This window comes from Saimiri boliviensis, chromosome 10 (genome assembly GCF_048565385.1).
Source record: "Saimiri boliviensis isolate mSaiBol1 chromosome 10, mSaiBol1.pri, whole genome shotgun sequence".
Lineage (NCBI taxonomy): Eukaryota > Metazoa > Chordata > Mammalia > Primates > Cebidae > Saimiri > Saimiri boliviensis.
The window spans coordinates 19,911,504-19,931,086 of NC_133458.1; the positions used below are offsets into that span (position 1 = coordinate 19,911,504).

General features: G+C 40.5%; 1 protein-coding gene across 6 annotated transcripts in view; it reads left to right on the forward strand.

Moving 5' to 3' along the window:
* The window catches only part of DGKI (diacylglycerol kinase iota), a 468,091-nt gene that overhangs the window by 183,635 nt on the left and 264,873 nt on the right, over positions 1-19,583 (forward strand). For all 6 annotated transcript variants that reach the window (XM_010340506.3, XM_039472800.2, XM_074379024.1 and 3 more), the window contains exons 4-6: positions 6,988-7,062; positions 8,442-8,498; positions 17,498-17,563. In XM_010340506.3, coding sequence (XP_010338808.2) covers positions 6,988-7,062; positions 8,442-8,498; positions 17,498-17,563 — 198 coding nt within the window. The remainder of the gene's footprint in view (positions 1-6,987; positions 7,063-8,441; positions 8,499-17,497; positions 17,564-19,583) is intronic.

Consider the following 19,583-nt stretch of genomic DNA (forward strand, 5'->3'; position numbering starts at 1 on the left):
AAACACACAGAGGAAACTTCACCTTCCTGTAACTCTGTAATTTTGATGCCCATGACTACTTGAGAGTAGTTCTGATTGCCCCTTCTCTTGCAGCTCCTCATGAGACAGCTCCTCTGGCTTCTTAACACAGCCAGGGTACCCACTTGCCAGGTCTGAGGACATCCTACTCTACCTACCCCCAGACATACCATTCAAACCTCCACACTCAACCACCAGCCTTGAGCCCAATGACTTCTGAACATAGACACCCAGGAGCCCAGGAATCATCCCCCGATGGACATGCCAAAGAAGATCTCTATGCCTTTTTGGAGGCATTGGTGCCTACTACATAAAGAGACTTCAGATCTTCTTCCTGCTGGAATGCCTTTGATTTTTTTTTTTAATATATATCTTTTAAGACCAAATTCAAGAATTTGCCTTCTCTGCTAGACCCCTTTTTACTGGCTCAGCCTCAGATTTTGCCCTCCTCTGAATGATAGCTTTTCTTGTCTGAGCTGTTGTTGAGCATATACCCACGTGTGGCTCTCTCCTGCTAATGGCCTTTTCTTCCAAATCCCTCTCGTCTCCGGAAGTCGCTTGCTAGCTCCTCCAAGGGCTGAAGCCTCTTCCTCTTTATATCCTGTACAGCACGCATGTCGCCTTATACACATGGTGATGGTTAAAATAATTGGTGGACTGAATTTCCATAAATATATTCTGGAAAAGTCAGCAGTAACAGATTGTTTCAGCCATATGGAAGATTAACTTATGCAGGATACCTCAAACCATTGTGATTCCAGATACCTGGCATATGCAGATTCAGGAGTATTGGTGTATATCTGAGTGTTGCATGAGTATTTTGGTGTACTCCTTTGTAAGAGTCTCCAACCCAAACTCTAGTTGTTCTGGCTGCTTTTCTTCCAGATAGTCTGAGATACTTTTGACATCATCCCTTAGCAAGGGTGTTGATTGTTAGGGGCTATCTCAGAAGGTTTCAGTCCTCACCAGGTCCTTGTCTGTCCACAGATCATGTTGCTCAAACACCTGGGGTCTTGACAAATGAAGGCCTGCCCTCCAACATGGGTCAGCACTACTAAGGGCTGGGGGGGGGACCTTTAAATGTGGAGTGAGGTGTCTCTGCAATTGGACCTCTAAGGAGAGATCTGAGTTTCCACTTAGATCATAGACTCCTCCAGACATGTGGCCTCTTTGCTCCTTGGTCTAGAATCATGAGATCCTGTTGTCGTAGACAGAATTAGGGATATACTGAGGATAACAGGAGTGTGCTGGAACTTCAGCTAGCCACCCTTCTGGCTTGTCCCAAATGTTCTATATTCTCCTGAAGGAAAAGAGGAGCCTGCATGAGTGACAGTGGAGGTAGGGCTTTGGCCCTGAAATCATATTAACGGAACTTTCGGATAATGTCATTCTTCATTTTTCCTATTGCCAATTTATAGATTGCTTCTCAGACTCCCCAGAGAAGTAGAACTTGCCAAGTTTGCTTGTCATTTCTTCTAATTAGGTTATTAAATAAATCAAAGAACACTTGTTTTCATTTACCTTGGATTATACAACAACAAGGTTCTTGTGTAGGTTGCCAGAGAGGCGATCCCTGCAGAAAGGACACCAGATTCTTGACATTCTAAGGGCTTAGGAAGGTTCCTCCCCTCCACTTTCTTAAGCATTCCATTAGCCCCACCATTGAAGAGGTGGAAAGGACAGTCCTGCCAGGGCTGCACGGCCCCTCCTTCCTGCCCTTGTCTCTACAGTGCTACTGTGGACTGGGCTTTGTGGTCTAAAAGGGAAGGAGAAGGGGAAGGAGGAGAGCACTCACTCTCCAGACCTTTCTTGCAGTTTTCCCTTTGCTTGATTTTAAGCCTTCCCTCAGTTTCTAGTCTTCAGCATGAATCTTCCCATCTAGGAGGCTAAGGTGGGGAGAAAGCTGGGAGGCAGTTGGGGGTTGGCCTGGCCCAGCAGCCTCCTCTGTCCTTCTTCCTGGCTTCTTTCTCACCATGCAGCCCCCATCTGGCCCTTTCCCCAGCATGCCCTATCTGCCTCCTTATGCACTCACAGTATTGTTGGTTCCTGCCTGGAGCCCCTTTCCTGGCTGTAATCCCTTTGCTCACTGTGGCCTCATAGCTGTGATTTCTTGCATTAGGTCTGAGGACTCTGGAGTGAGGTCCCATGATCTCAGACTTTGCCCTGGTGTTTTTGGTCCTGCAGCAGGCTCTGGCCTCTGAGCTCTCCTGAGGTGGGGAGACTAAGAAAGCGTTGCCATGCTGGCTCTTTTCCCACTTCCTTCCCCTGTCCCATCTCTGGTGATTGTACCTGTACAGGTGGGAAGGCACAGGGGAAGCTCTTAGGACCACAGCAGAAGCTATGTGGTCAGCAGGCAGTGCAGCTGGTCCCACTGCAGGGAGAAATAAGGCTTGGCATGTGCCTTATTCGGAAGGGGCCAGCCAGCCTTGTACCTGCTTCTTGCTTCTTGGGTGTCAAACTTCTCATGATTGGGAATGACAAATACTTAATTTTATTTACCTTGGGTAGCAAAAAGGCCCCAATCCTTTTATAAATCATAGGTCTGTGAAACTAGGTAACCAGAGGCCTTCAAGCACCCACCCCCTTCTCCTTTCCTTCCCTCTCCTCTTCTTTCTCTCCTACTCTTCCCCTCTCTTTCCCTTCCCTTTTTCATCTTTATTTTTCACCACGATCTTTCCCTTCCTTCCTTTCATTTTATTCTCTATCAAACTCTCTCAACTCCCACCAAATATTCATTGTCACTTAGCAGAAATCACATATCTTGCTCAAAGGAAGGAAAAAAATAGCTTTCTTGGTACATATAGATCAGGGACTTAGGCAAGGGATGTAGCTGGGTGGGATAGGATTGAATATTGAACTCCTTATCAGGGACCATTGTATACTCTCTGCCACTGATCCCTCTGTCCTCTTCAGTCCCCATCCCCTGCTCCAGTGGTCTAAAGCTGTGACAGTTTTTCTCCGATACCAGCTATAAGCTGAAGATTGGTGGAGAGCTGTCACTACTTTGAATGCCAGCAGTGCCTGCAGCATGGGAAATATGTAGGATGTGTTTTCTTTTATAACCACTGTGTGGCTGCCGGTGAGATCGTGCCCACCATCCTGAAACCTAGCATACATATCATTGTGTTGTTATTTAAGTAAATGCTGGTCATGTTTTTATTAGAACAGTGTAACATAATGGAATGTGATCTATACTATATTCTATTTTGTCTTAGTTTAAACAGATATGTCCCACCTCGCCCCCCACCCACCCTGTGCCACACATCTACAAATTAGTTTCTTTTGAACACTAACACCAGCAAAATTAGGAAATCCTTAGTCAGAGTGCTTGGGTGCCACTTGGTATTTAAAGCAGTAAGTTCAACAGGTCTTTAAATTCATCGAGGAGAGCAAATTGTTGTTTTTAAAATAATTTTAATTTTTAAACATGTTTCATGTTCTAGGCAATATTTATTTTTTAAATTATGTTTCTGTGCTAGGTTCTATAACAGTTATATCCCAATGTGAAGAATAAGAGCTAATCTCAGCCGCTCATGGTGGCTCATGCCTGTAATCCCAGCAGCACTTTGGGAGGCCAAGGTGGGCGGATCACCTGAGGTCAGGAGTTCAAGACCAGCCTGGCCAACATGGTGAAGTCGCGTCTCTACTAAACACACAAAAATTAGCTGGGCATGGTGGTGCATCCCTATAATCCCAGCTACTTGGGAGGCTGAGGCAGGAGAATTGCTTGAACCCGGGAGGCAGAGATTGCAGTGAGCCGAGATCGCACCATTGCACTCCACCCTGGTAGACAAGAGCCCAACTGAGTCTTAAAAACAAAAAACAAAAAACAAAAAACAAGAGCTAACCTACTGAATACTTTTAAGGGACTTTCCTTAGTTTAATTTAACACCTTGCATAATGAAGGAAGCACTGGCTCATATAAGTTATTTAGGAGAAAGTGAATATTATAGTATTTAGAATGACCGGATTCCTGCATTTTACCTTTGTATTTAGCTAGAAATTTCAAAACAAAAAATTGCACCCTAACTAAGCACAAAATTCTGTATGTTTTGGGCAATTTCTGTCCTGAAGTTTTTATCCAGCTACTTCAAATCACTTTAACCCGTTGAACATAGTCATAAACCAAGAAGTCAGTGGTTAGAATTCCAGATTTGCTAGAACAGTTTCCATCAATTAAGGAACTAAAAAAATCTATTTACTTGGGCAAAAGACCTTGGACCTTCACTCACAATTTAGTTACTTAATTTTACATATGATTGTAAACTGTGATTATCTGGTTTCTCAGATTAAAAGCTGTTGAGAAGCTGCCATTTAGGAAATTGAGAGCAACAAAAGACAGCAACAGTGACTCAAATGAGCTCTATCCAAACAGTAGGACAGGAAACAGAAGGGCTGTTCTTTGTAGTATAATGCATCATGTTGTAGTCTTTATGAAGACAAATATAGAATACAGTCTATATATTCTGCCTCAAAGGCATGTAAGTACATAATATATTTCAAGAGAATCTTTTAAAATTCAATATGGTTCAGGTAAAATCAGTTTTATAACTTACAGCACTTGACTCCATATATTACCATTTGCAGAACATTACACTTAAATTATTCCATATGAATGATGTTAGTGCATTTACACGAGGCTCCAGAAAGCTGAGACATAACGTATCTTAACCCATGGGTACTCAAGGTCTTCTAGCCCAGATCCCTTGTTCAAAAGGTAATTCGACTCAGAATTCTGATTTGTAAAACAAAGAAAGGAAGAGGCATTCCCGTTTCGTTGAATGCATGAGGCTTCCTGAGTTTCCTCTGTGTCCTCCTCCCATCTTCAGTGACTTTCATAGGAGCATATAAAATCCCTGGAACTCCATAGAACTTAATGGAGAGCATAGTGTCAAGCATAAAGCTAGACTAGGACAGGAGTTACTGGCAAGGAGGGAGGGTTTTCAGGAATCCTTAAATCACAGTCTGTAAGTAGTTGCCTACCTTTGGTAATATTGCTTTGCTTATCCACAATGTAATTTACTAGGAGTTTCATGGGAAATGAATAGACAGAAATCAACTCCAGTTTCCTTAGCGTCACTGTAACTCTGATTAGCAATGTGACTCGAGTGGCCCATGCATTTTCTGCAGGTGGTGCCAAAGCAGTGATTTGCACCAGGATATCCATAGGAAACAGAAGGGAAACCATGATTTGCTTATGGGTGCTCTACTCTGTAGAGCCAAATAGAATTTTTAAATTATTCTTTTGATTGCTACTGCTGTACTGCTATGATTACTACTTCATGTCTTCTTGCTCCTCCCTCTCCTTCTTTTTCTCTTATTTTCTTTGTTAGTGATAGAACAGGACACTCCTCAGTAGTGTAGCTAGATGCTTTGGTTTCTCTTATCATTGATATGTGCAAAAGCAATTGTCAAACTTACTTCATGTGCTACAGCATGCTATTCTCTCAGGAAGAGGAAATCCAAGAGTAATGAAAGCATTTGCAAACAGGGTAAAGAAATCTTAGTGGATATGTTCTACACGTTTCATAGCCGCAGTACTGCAGTGTTGTAGGTTCTTTGTAGGCAGCTGATAATGTATAAATACTCCATGTTGAGCAAATGCAGCCGTCCAAGACTGATGAGGCTGCAGCTTTTCTCCCGATCCTGCCCCTCCAAGGTGGTGATTTCCAGCTCCTCCAGACTTCTCTGGCAGCAGCAATACTTTATTTCCTCTCACCTGCCTGACACAATTGATTCAAAAATTATACCTCAGCAGGGGAAACCATTCCTCAGAAGGAGAAGGTTGCCAGCAATCTCTAAGTGTATCCTCCTTAAGGACAGGAACTCAGGGCCTTTCACACTTGGATGCGTTGATAGACCATTTGACAAATAGGCTTAGTTGTATTACGATGCTTTCAGGCTCAAACACAGAAAGTATTCATGCGCATGCTCCTTCCAGTCTGTCCTTTGTTGAGAGGCCTGAGCTTTCCTACTTAGATCCTGCATGACACTGGCAGTCATGAAATGTAGATTCCACTCATCTCTCTCCATGCAGTCTATTTTTTATCATGAGAGGAAAAAGACAAACTTTAAAAGTTTTATTTTATTGTAATTTTAAACTGGTACTGACTGTCAGAGAGGCTGAATTGTGTTCTGCTTATAAGTATGAGCTCTGAAGCCAGACCCCCTGGCTCTGCTGTGCCTTAATTCACTGACCTTGGGCAGTTTTCTCACCAGTAAAATGGAATTAAGAATAGGACCTGTTTCATAGGGTTGTGAGGGTTAAGTGAGCTACTATTTGTGAAGTGCTCATAAGAACACATAGCAAATGCTATATTCCTATTAGCAGCTTTTGCTACTTTTGTGGTGATTCTTATTATTGTTTCCTGGGTGTAAAAGCTGAACTTGCCTTCTTTTCCTTCTGGAAGATTTGGGCAGAACCTGAGTAACTTAGTCTAGACTCACGCCTGGGATAGGAGCCTAAAACGAATGGCCCCTGAAAATCTAGGCACTTTGGCAATAGGGAAAGAATTCCTGTTTTCAACTTACGTCTAAGTTTGGATGTTGGTCCTGCCCCTTAGCTACTTGAGTGATAATGTAAAAAATATTTTAAATGGAAGAGAATAATGCCTCTATTGTAAGGTTCTGAAACAGAAATGACAGAATAAAGAGCCCAGTTCTTATTATATGCTCAAAATATTGGAGCTATTATTATTATTATTATTATTATTATTATTGTTATTTGAAGAGACAACCTAGCCCACCCTAAGTCATGCAGATATGGAGCTACTTGGTGAGCGAAGAGAACTGTTGATAAAGTTTGTCAGCTTATTTATTATTTAAGATGAAGTTTTAAATTTGCTTAGTAATAGAAATATTGCAATATTTGCTGTATATATATATAATGTATGCCCTCTTTAATACTAGGGAACTCTTCAGAACAGACTGTTAACATTTCTTTCTTGTCTTTTGAATTGAATGTTACAGAAATCAGCTCTCAGGAGGAAGTGTGCAGTCTGTAAAATCGTAGTCCACACCGCTTGCATTGAGCAGCTAGAAAAGGTAAGAGCCTGCCACCTGCTGCCGTTTTGTTACATTGCAAGTATTTGGTCTTCCGAGGGCTGGTGTAAATTTCTAGTTTCAACTTTTTGAAAACAATGCCCTTTAAAAAAAGCTGGAAGTTCAACATTATTACCAGATTAATCATGGCAAGACAACGTTAAGAGTCATTCACTGTCTTGTTTGCTGAAGGGTAATTTGATAACATTTTATGTGGACTCTCGGGAAAAGGAATAACACAGTTAGATGGAAAAGCCTGGTGTGTGCTGATTCTTTCATTGTATCATCTCAGTTCAAGCATTACTATTCGCCCATAGGCTTTTCCACAAGCTGTTTTTTTTCAAAGAAGGAAAAATTTCTATAAGCTCTTTTTAATTGTTGTTCAAATGTATCTGACTTGTGTGGTTTACTTCTTCCCAAAGTGGCTCCAAGGGAGCAAGCAAGCTGGAAGCCAGCTCTTATCTTAGTCTATGGGCCTCCTCTTCTTGCTGCTCAAACGTGTGGGTGGGGCTAGAAGTGGCATCCTAGTGTGTCAAGCCTCCAGAATAAGTGGATTCGGCTAAGTTCATTTATCTGTCATTTAAGGGATGGGAAAGGCTCCAATAGTGACTGGTGTGCCATCTTCTTCCCCTTCACAATTCTCACTCCATTTTCATGTGTATTGTCTATCTTCTCTGTGTATTATCTATGTTCTTGAGCTGTTGTGGGTAAATGCATTGGAATATTTTAGCTCCCCAGGACATTTATTTAGTTTCACTGACATGACCAGTTGATCCTAATTGATAGCTTGTGGCAATGACTACCAACATTTTATCTTAATATTATTTTTTCTGTCCCAACTTCCCTGCCTCATCTCTACCTTCATTCTTTTGCTCCTTTCACTTTATTGAGTAGCTAACCAAGATGTAAATGTGCCCACTAGGAAACCTCCACCTCTAAAAGAAAGGCAGTGCTGAATCCTTTTATAAAGAATAACTCTGTTGTCTTTGAATAATCATCATAATGCTAAAAAAAATCTCAAGTTTATATTTTCTACTTTTACAATCCGAAATCCAGCTGGGTAGTTTCACCTGTCAATATCTTTCCTCTGGGCTCTTTCTTATCTCGGTTTCTCACATTTGTGGTGTAAGAACATTATTGTTTAAAGGTACTTAGATTTCATCCGTGAGAATGAAAGTAAGGAGTTGGAGATATAGAATCACTTGGGCTCTCTGTTGATTATCTAATATGATAATTTCAAAAGACTAATAAGAGTATTATTCCTTGTTCTTTGGAGGTTTTGTTTTGCAGTCTCAATATCTGTCACTGTTTTCTTTTTCAGGTAATGTAGTGTAATCTGATGCTTATCTCTAATATAATATACTTTTCTTTTGAAATGACAGATTAATTTCAGATGTAAACCAACATTTAGAGAAGGAGGCTCAAGGTCACCAAGAGAAGTAAGTATTTCAGAGCTTTATTTCAAGTATCACCTTTGATTTCTCACTGATTCGGTGGATTCATAGATATTCACCAGAAAATACAAAAATAAATTCCATCTCTCTCCATTGCACATCAATTTTTTGTTAACACATCAATAAATACTATCAATAAAATCTCCAAGTCTTCTCAACATGTACATGCTGCACTTTATTATCATGAAATGTCCTGGGGAGTTAAGGTCTTACCGAATAAACCAGAGGCCAGGGGGAGGCAGTCGTGATAGACTTCAAGGGGTGAAAAAGAAATAGACTTTTATTGGTTTTTGGTTGATTTTAAGTTCATTATTCAATTTTGAGTGGGTATAAGCTATTCATGGGGCAGCAGAGTAACTGGTTATTCACATAAGCCCTGGAGTCAGATGGTTTGCTTTCCAAACCAGCCTTGATGCTGTGTGATCTTCAGCGTCTCCCCTAAGCTCCCTAAATCTCAGTGTTTCCATTTGTTAAGTAAATAAGGAAATACATCATAAGCTAGAACTGCATTCAGTTCTCAGTCCCTGACCCTCCAATCTGGTCGTGAAGATAAACAGGTAAATAGGAAAACAGAATGAAGAGTTGTTACCGATGTGTTAGTGGGAGGCAGAGGTATGACAAGAGGTTTGTTCAAATTTTGTTTAGAGGAGACAGCAAGCGCCGTTCAGTCAAAGATGGAGAAGGCAGGGAGGGTTCTCAGCCTTCCTGTGTTATTCCGGACAGTTTAGCTCCGGGCCCAAAATTGTACTCCTCAATCAGTGAAACAAAAGCCTGCAATGAACAAAACCTGTCCTCCTAGAACGTAGTTCTGCCTCCCAAACATTGCCATCTGATACAGTATCCTCCTTAAGACAAAGTCTGGTAAAAATGATTTCTGATAAGCATACTTTCTCAGGGAGATGAGTTTCAGTTCCGCTTACAGATTTACTAAACCCCTTGGAAACCTCTCTGGCTGGTCTCTACTCCTCAAATAAGCTCTGTGTAGTAACAAATAGGAAAGAGAGGAAAGGAATCAGAGAAGGGGTTTCCTGGAAGAGGTGGCAATTAAGCTGAGACCTTAAGGAGCTAACTAAGTTAAGCGAGAGGAGGGTGGTTAGGAGGTGAGTGGTGAGAGCCTTCTGGATGAAAGGAAGAGCACCCAGGTGCAAGTGAGAGACAGCAGCATACTGAGTAGGTTGTGAGATCTGAGATAGCAAGAGCCGGACCATGTAGGCACTTGTAACACATGCTGCAAGTTGAGTGTTTTATCATCCAGATAGTTGGGAGAGGGACATTAAACTACTTCAAGACAAACATTGTTCAGTCTGCTGTGTGGAGGAAGTACCATGCAGGTCGAGTTGGAGGCACAGAGACAACTTTCAGAAGCTATGCCAGTAATCTAGGCAAGAATTGATGGTCACATGAACTAAAAATTACACGGGTAGATATGAGTTTGAAGGAAACAAAATTGACAGGATGTAGTAATTGATTGGATTTTGGACAAAAGAGGAGCCCAGACTCAACTGAGCTACTGCTAAAAAACAAACAACAAAAAAGCCCGATTAGATGTTGGAAAATGAGTTGATTTGAGGATGGGTGGGGAGGTATTAAGTTTAGTTGTAGAACTGTGAAGTGTGAGGTGTGCCTGTTGTCCTCAATTGGAGATGCCCAACAGAAGGTTGAGTGGGTATATGAGTTTGGAGCTTATGAGGAAGACTGGACTGGAGGTCAGGCAGTGTGAGTCATCAGCATATTTACACAGTAGTTAAAGCCGTGGGAATAGATGAACATAGAGAGTAGGAATAGGAGATACCTGAGAATCACAAGCGTTTAAAGACAGTTGATGAAGAAAGACAACATGAATATGAATGCTCTAATTGTTAGTGACAATGCAAAAGGATTGGGAGAAAATACGGAAAGAGAGTAGGTTGGGATGAAGTTGTAGAAAGAGAAAACCATAGTTGTCCCCCATCGGGTGTCTTCTCCCACTGTGTTTGTCCAGCATAGCAGCCATAGGAAGGTTGTGGGCCCTGCGCAGTGTGAGAAGAGCAGGAGAAGAATGATAGGGCTGTGGTGCCTCAGTACCACCCAGAGTGCACACAGCATGGGCCAGGAGATAACTCAGTGGTAACTCAAATGAACGAGGTGCTTTACTTAGAACACTTGAAGAGATAGTTTCATGTTAAGATAGAGTTTATGACTTTCCAACCAGGGGATTCATATACCTACCTTTAGCTTTCTGCCCTCTGATATGTATCTCTCTCTGTAGATAGGTCAGTGTGGAGGCAGGAGAAGAGAGAAAGAGAGACAATTTTAATTGTGCAATTTTTCTAATACTAGATGCTTTTGGTTTTTATTAGCCTGTACCACTTCTCTGAGACTAGACCTTTCATAAGGGTTTTGGATATTCTGCCTTGTCTTCTTATCAAGGACTTGAAATTCCTTTCTTTTATATATTTTCATCCCCTCCCCTACTTCTACATTATTTCCATCAGCATAAACATGCTCTCATATTTTCTATCATTTAAAAAAAACCATTTCTTAGCCATTAACTGTGTCTTACCTGCTGCTCTAATCCTCAGTTTTGCGGTCAAACTGCCAAGCTTTCAGAAAGTGTTAACTATATAAATTATTTTCAGTATGTCACTTTCTCATCGTTGTAACCTGTTCTGATCTGATTTCTACTCTATCCATTTACTGAAATTGCTTCTTTTTTCAGTGTTGCCTATGATCTCCTAGATGCTACTTGTTTTAGGTATTATTTATTTTTCTGTTCTTTCCTTATCCAGTCTTTCAAAAAATTTAAAGTATTACATATTCCATCCTTCTTGGAATGCCCTCCTCTCTTGGCTTCTCACATCATCCTTTCCTAATTTTCTTCTTGCTTCATTGGGTAGCCCTGCCCATTCTTTTTCATGCGCACTCCCCCAACCTCTGCAGATCCCTCTGAGCTTAGTTCTTGTCTGTGTTCTCTTCTGTCTGCCCACTCCTGTTAGGGAAGCTCATCCAGTCTTAGAGCTTCAAATAACATATGGGCTGACAAATCCTAACTTTACGTTTCCAGTCTGCATTTCTTGGAGTTCCACTTGGCATGTCCCTTGAATGTATCACAGTCATCTTAAAAATAATACATCAAACACTAGACTATTTTCTTCACCATAAAAACAATTTCAAAACAATCTTATGCACCTCAGGAAATTAGATGGCTGTTGACCTGGCTCCTTAATTGAGAAAACTGTGGGGTCATGTTTATTCCTTTTCTCACAGACTCCCCACATCTGTTCATTTGCCAGTCCTTTCAATTTTATTTATAAAATACATTTCAAGTCCATTATCTGCAATTCTATCACCAGCACCTTAAACTAAGGTACTGTGACCTCTCCCCTTTGACCAATGAAATAGCTTCTTTGTGATTGTTCAGTTTTCACTTTCAATCCACCCGTGATTTAAAGGAGTGATCTTTCAAAATGAAAAGTAGATTATTAGGTTGGTGCAAAAGTAATTGAAAGTAATGGCAAAAACAGCAATTACTTTTGCAACAACCTAATATAATATTCCCTGGCTTAAAACTCTCCAGTGTTTTCTATAACTCTTAGAGCATCGTCTGGCCCTTGACTGCCTTTCCAGCCCCCATGTGGACTTTCTTTCCATTTGTGAGGCACACACCAAAATATTCCCCACCTTTGAATATTTGTGTATTTCATTGCTCTACTGAAAATCTCTTTGCATGACTGTTTCTTACAGTTAGGCCTTAGTTCAAATATCCCCACACAGACATTGTCTTAGTCTTTTCAGGCTGTTGTAATAAAATACCATAGACGGGGTGGCTTATAAGCGACAAAAATTATTTCTTACTGTTCTGCAGTCTGGAAGTCCAAGATCAATGTGCCAGCATGGTCCAATTCTAGTGAGGGCCCTCTTTGGGGTTGCAGACTGCCACCTTCTCATTGTATTCTCATGTGGAGGAAAGAGGGTTAGAGAGCTTTCTGCAGTCGCTTTTATAAGGACCCTGATTGCGTCCATGAAGAGTCTACCCTCATTACTTGATCACCTCTCAAATACCTCACCTCCTATTACCATCACTTTGGGGTTTAGGATTTTGACATATGAATTTTGAGGGGCCACAAATTCCAGTCCTTTGCAGAGGTCTTCCTTAACAACCACCTTTAAATACATAGCATATTGTTCTTTATCAAAGAGGGCACTTTGTATGCCGTAATAATTTATGCATATTAGTGTTCACTTGTCTAAAGAATGTCTCCCTTCTTTAGTGTAAACTTTGGGAGGTCACTCATGGAATTTGTTCTAAGTTAATTGTACCAAAACACAGAGTATGTGATTGATGGATATCTGCTGATTGAATGCATTTACAAAGGTGTTCATTTCTCCCAAAATGTTTAGGAACTCTTTATCTAAAACGACATTTTGGAGATGAAACTTATGACTCACTGACTGTGACCCATTTGATATTCTTAATTAAAAATTAAGAATTCTTACTATTACTAATTGAGGTGTTTACTTAGTAAATGGAAGAACGTTTGCTTTAGAATTAGTATGACCCTAGTTCAGATTATACCTCTGCTTCTTTCCCACTAAGTGGTAAGAGTCTCTGGAGCATGGATTGTTGGTCTCTATGCCCTGGCATTTGTATAGTGCCTGACATGTGGCAGTTTTTAAATAGATATTTGTTGGAGTCCTCTAAGTTGAATCTTTCTGGATCTCCTTTTTCTTAGTCATAAGATATAACAGATTAGGTTATGATTTCTAAGATCCTTTCAAACTCTCAATGAATAATGCATGTGTGTGTGTGTGTGTGTGTGTGTGTGTGTGTGTGTGTATAATTTTTTATTTCCATAGGTTTTTGGAGAACAGGTGATATTTGGTTACATGAGTAAGTTCTTTAGTGGTGATTTGTGAGATTCTGATGCACCCCATAACCCAAACAGTATATACTAAACTCAATTTGTAGTCTTTTATCCCAGTTTGATTGACTGAAAATAGCCGAACAGTTATATTATGTATTTTTGCTAACAATACTGAATACAAGCCCTGAAATAATGCATTACTAATATTTTAACACCCAGAAGTATAACCCTTTCCTTGCCTAGTATTTGAAGTTGTATATGAATAATTCAGAAGTTACTGATGAGCAATAAACAGGTTTTATGGTGTTAGGAGCCTTGCTTTGCTATCTTAACAGCAATGTATCAACACTCACATTTGCAGTGTTAAGGATCCTGAGTCCAACATCAGTTCAGCAATTTAGGAGCTCTTAATAATGGTCAAAAGAAAAGAATGTGAGAAATTAAAGTGCTTGGGATATAAGTACTAGAAAATAGCAATGATTCTCAAGTGATTTTTTTTTTCTTATTGATGAAGCAGTTGATGATCCTCCCCTCCTCCATGATAACTATGTGACTTAAAAGTCAAAGAAATTAAGTGGAGAATTCCATTCAGTTCAACACACATGTATTAGACGTTTGCTTTGCTAACAATCTAATCATAAGCAGTAGTAGAATAAATTTATATTGGGCCTTGGAAGAACACTGAAGAGAAGAATGGCGGACATCTCCTATCACAGAGCTGTAGTTTGAAGACAGTTACTAAATTTCTTCTGTGATAGTGATTTTGTATAAGTTAGTTTATCAATCCATGCCTTAGTTTTCTACTTATTTTCTAGGAAGGATGATATTAAAAAATTTAACCAATGGTAGAGCCATAGAGAGTAATATTTAAATAATAATTTAAAAACATTCTTTATTCCCCAACTAAACTATATGATAGTATACATCTGCTTACCAAATGATACATGGTATTTCCCTCTTATCCATGATTTTCAAGGTTTCAGTTATCCAAGGTCAACCACAGTCCAACAATATTAAATGGAAAATTCCAGAAATAAACAATTCGTAAATTTTAAATTGCATGCTGTTCTGAATAGCATGACAAAATCTTGTGTCATCCTTCTCTGTCCTGGGATATGAATCACCCCTCTGTCCAGGGTGTCCACTACCTACCCATTCGTCACTCAGTAGTTTTCTGTTATTAGATTGAAGAATCATTGTACATATAAAGTTTGGTAAACTATCCATAGTTTCAGTCATCCACTGAGAGTCTCAGAACATATCTCCTGGGAAAAAGGGACAACTGGGTGTTGCAGTACACATGAAGAAGTCCGTCCTAAGAAGCTGTCACTCGCTAAATGATCCCATGAGTCAGCCATGATTTCACACAGGTAATTGCATCAAATATTTCCAACATGTTCTTTCTTAAATTGATAGTCATTAGGTGATTTGTAATCTCAATAAGAATTTTTCTGAACATCAATGATATTGTTCATTTTCCCTCAGCTTCTGCTATACTAACGGCAATTACTTTACATTTTTCTATTAAGTATGTTACTGACATTTTTATATATTCAATGTTTCTACTACTGACTGTCATTGAAATCATTTGTTGGTGTGTCATGCTGGAGTATTGTGAGCCCTGTCTTGTGGGACAGAGGCAAGGCACAGTGACACAATGGTAAGAGCACAGATTCTGCTCCCAGCCTGTCTGGGTTTGGACCCTCACTTTAACCTTTACATTTTAAGTAACCACTATATGTATTAGCTTCCTTATCTGTAAAATAGGATGATCTTGACCATTCAAGTCAAACCTCTGATAATGTGCCCTACTTTAGTGTGAACTGGGATATCCTGCAGTTGGAAGCTGGCTCTGGTTCTCCCTCACTCTTATTTTTAAGCAGGCAGTGGACTAAGGTTCTCATCTTATCTCTTGGGTAGGCAGATGCCAGAGGGGTCGGCAGTAGCCTCAGCTGCAAAGAAAAGAGGTGGCAGGTCCCGTACCTTCATCCTCAGTAGAATTTTTGCACTGAACTGATGAGATGGATACTGATAACTGGGCAGGTTATTCTGGAATTGCCGTCACTTTCTTGAAAGCCACAGCCAGCCATAGGACTCAGGATTGTCTATCCATGTGGATGTTTAAGATTGTACAGACAGGTGCCACCAGCTGGGCCCAGCCCAGCATTCTGAGATTCTTTGGGGGAACCAGTAACATTGCAACATGATTTGTTCTCAGAAGAGAGAGATCACTGGAATAGGATCCTGGAAACCTATCATGTCAGATATTAACATCGTAATTGCTTAATAATGAGGAGGTGGAAGTGGTCTCTAATGTTGAGGGGAGGTGGTGGATGCTGTGGCAGCAGGGGAGGAGTCAGGAAGATGATAGGGGCACTAAACTGCAATTTACCAGTCCACAGGTATTTCAATATTTCAACAATTTGTAGGACTTTACTGATACATTCCAACTAAGTGGCATCTCTACTTCTGAAAATTCTCATGAAGATTAAAAGAACTGTGATGGAAATAGATGCACAAACTATTACTTATAAAATATTTTTTAAAGTGCATGACACACAGTACTCAACAAGTGTTAGCTATTATAATTAGCTTCTTTCTTAGAACAACCTAAGCTTGTGTCTTTGTTTTATTAAGCTGTGGTAGTAGGAAAAGCAAGACAAAAATCAGACTAAATTGTGAGACCATTGTGCTCCCTTATATCTGATTATAGTTAAAAGACCATTATTCTTCCAGGGTCTTTGTTTAGTTTTAGTTTAAGTGGATTCGACATTATTAAGAGAAATAGAGGTGGCATTTTGGTATTGATAATGCTAATGCTTATTAGCGGTGTTCTTGTCACTGTGAATTTCATGCCTTGACATATAACATTTTTTCCCCTCTGCACTGATCTATTTTCTGTCTGCCTGTACTTACTAATAGAAAAGTGCCTGGCATGTAGGAAAACTTTGAATAACTGAATATATATTAAAGCAGTTTTTAAAGGGAAAATAGGGACTATGGTTAGATCCTATAGTAGACATGTTAGTATTATGTAAAGCGTGTTTTCACAGAAAAGGGCAAAAGAAAACAAAGAGTACTTTAGGGGTATTGATGTAAGAGTGATAAATTGTTTGTAAGTTATTAGGACTTGCCTGCATTCTTAGTCCTGCGGATGAGTTTCTTGTACTGTATCCTGAGAACTAGCAGTGAATGGCGCTACTTGACTCTGCCCCAGGAGTGCTTCTCTACTTGGGAGGAAAAGGACTTTCTGTATTTTCTGCAGTCTGAGACAAGGATAGACCATGAAAGCTAATCTCTTAATAGTTCAAAGTGCCGAAAGATGGTTTAAACACAATACCACTGCAAAAACACCATCGATATGCTTATATCTCTTGTCCTTGACATCTGTTTCCTTCAGCTTTTTTCTTTCTTCATTTTATCTGGTGAATAATTCTCACACCTAAGTCTTGGATTAGGAGATCTATTTCTGAGAGTTTGATTGACATTCTCTCTAGCTAGAATGTTTGATATAGGGCCTGCCTGCCACAGATAAAGCACTGCATACCTATTTGTTAAATTGAACTGGATATTGTTGTTTCAGCTTCTCCCCTTCACCTTCCCACTTTTCTTTGGATATTTCTTTTACCTGCCTCAGTTACCTCCCAGCCCAGTGTCCTCTACTGTGTTCACAAGTCTGCAGAGTGTTTGACTAGTAAGACAGTAGAGTAACAGCAATCTGGTATGACCACCTGCCACTTTGAGGACATGGAGGGAGGGCATGAGAAGTGGAATGTACAAATATGAAAGATCATCGGGGATGGAGGACTGACTTCATTTGTCCAAGTAGATTCATGTTTATTGTTAAACAAGTCATATCCATAAATATTTGTTCCTGGGCTCATCTGGGCTCAGATCATGGTTTATATAAATCAATAGTATTACATTATAAAATGAATATTGAGGTTTGCAAATCAAAACATATTCAGTCAAGTGCAGTAGCTCATGCCTGTAGTCCCCGCTTTGGAGGATTGCTTGAGCAGAGGAGTTCGAGGCTGCAGTGAACTATGATTATACCACTGTACTCTCACGTGGGTGACAGAACAGGACCCTGTCTATAGAAATAAATTAAAATATTGATTTGATTTTGTTTTCCCACAGAATTTTGTGCGTCATCACTGGGTACACAGGCGTCGGCAGGAAGGGAAATGTAAGCAGTGTGGTAAGGTAAGAGCCCACCCACCTCACGGTCTTGCAGGAGACTCCCCAGGCCTCTGCAAGCACCTGATGTAGATAAGTCCTGTCCCCAAATCCAGTGTTCATTACATCAGTTCCTTTGTGAAAGACCTTACTTGTCCAGGTTTCTTTAAGAGGCATTGTAGTTGTTCTAGAACTCACTGCGTGAGGCAATGGTGTTAATAAAAAGAGTTAGCTCATTTTAAGATACATGGATGCGTTCTTACAGTGAATTTCATTGATGATTTTTGAAAATTTAACTGTTTTGTGAAAACTCCCTTGTGAAGACAACCAGCCCATCATAATTTGGTCGGTAGCAGCAAATCGATGGGTTTGAGCAAAGCTACTTTTGCTAATATATAATTGTGTTTGGGCAGAACTATTTAGGGCAACAAGGTCAGAAGCTAGAAATGTGTTGCTCCCTTGGGACATTATCCCATTCATGGAAGAGATGCCCTTTTTATTTGTGGTTATTTACATCGACCTCCTCTGTCATCATGACAGGTTACAGGCCCCACGTGAGGCAGTGTCACTTGGAAAAGTGAGCCGGGGCAAGGGGGGGAAGTGTCATGACTGTATACTACGAAATGCCATAGATTCCATGTGTCATTGACCCCCCAAAATTTGGGTCATAGCTTTTTCCAGTGTACAAAGATGTACTTTAATGATGACGGGATCCTCTGGGAGGGTTACACTGGTGGTGAATCTCACTATTCACCACCAGTGTAACCCTCCCAGAGGATATATATTTATATTGAGATTTACCACCAGTATGTTTAATGATATTAAAAAATATTAATAGTAGGCCGGGCGCGGTGGCTCAAGCCTGTAATCCCAGCACTTTGGGAGGCCGAGGCGGGTGGATCACAAGGTCGAGAGATCGAGACCCACCTGGTCAACATGGTGAAACCCCGTCTCTACTAAAAATACAAAAAAAAAATTAGCTGGGCATGGTGGCGCATGCCTATAATCCCAGCTACTCAGGAGGCTGAGGCAGGAGAATTACCTGAACCCAGGAGGCGGAGGTTGCGGTGAGCCTAGATCGCGCCATTGCACTCCATCCTGGGTAACAAGAGCGAAACTCCGTCTCAAAAAAAAAATTAATAGTAAACCGATGGTCATCAGTAAAAGGAAGTTTTGATTTTGTGGAGAGCAAGATAATATTGGGGAATATATTCCTCAATACTTATTCATCTGTTTGTTTATTCATGTGACTCCTTTGGGTCAAGCGTTGGTGTGAGCTGCCCAGGACAGCATTTTTGACAGTAGAGCAATGCAAGGAAATATTGGCTGCCTAAGGTAGGGTTGTGGAGGGTGAGGGAGACTTGGAAAAATTGCATTAATTTTGTTGTTTTGCCCCATGCCTGGGAAGAAAATATGCTGTAACCATCAGTTATGAAGTTCTTCTCTGGAAGACTACACACCTTAGCCTCCAGGGCTTAGGCCTCCATTATAACCAGTATTTTGTCTCCAGTTCAACCCAGTGGTTCTCAGTTGGTTTTCTTTTAGCCTGTAAAGAGGATGACAAAACAGGGTGAACGCAGGATGAGGTAAAACAAAGCAAACAAGGAGGAAGGGGGAAGTGGAAAGATTTGTACCAATTCTTACTGGCCATCTTACATGTCCTGGGGAAAAGGAAGTCACACCTGTACTCTCACATGACCTTTCTTTCTTGGGTCCATCTACCTCTTCCAAGGTGTTGCTTTGGGGCTTATGGATTTTCTCTTCATGAATCATCCACTATAACTTTACCATAAAAGTGTGTGTGTGTGTGTGTGTGTGTGTGTGTGTGTGTGTGTGTGTGTGTATGCGTGTGAGTGTAAGAGAGATGCTACAGCCAGGCAGGCATAGCCATTTTTGTTGTCAGAGATGTGAAGAGTAGTAAGAATCTGGATGACTAGGTCCTTCGCTTTGGAAAAATATCTTCACTGGAGCCCAGTAGCTGGCACCACATCAATAATATAAGCCATAATGGAGTGGGAGGGATTTTATTAAAAGAAAATCAATAAAC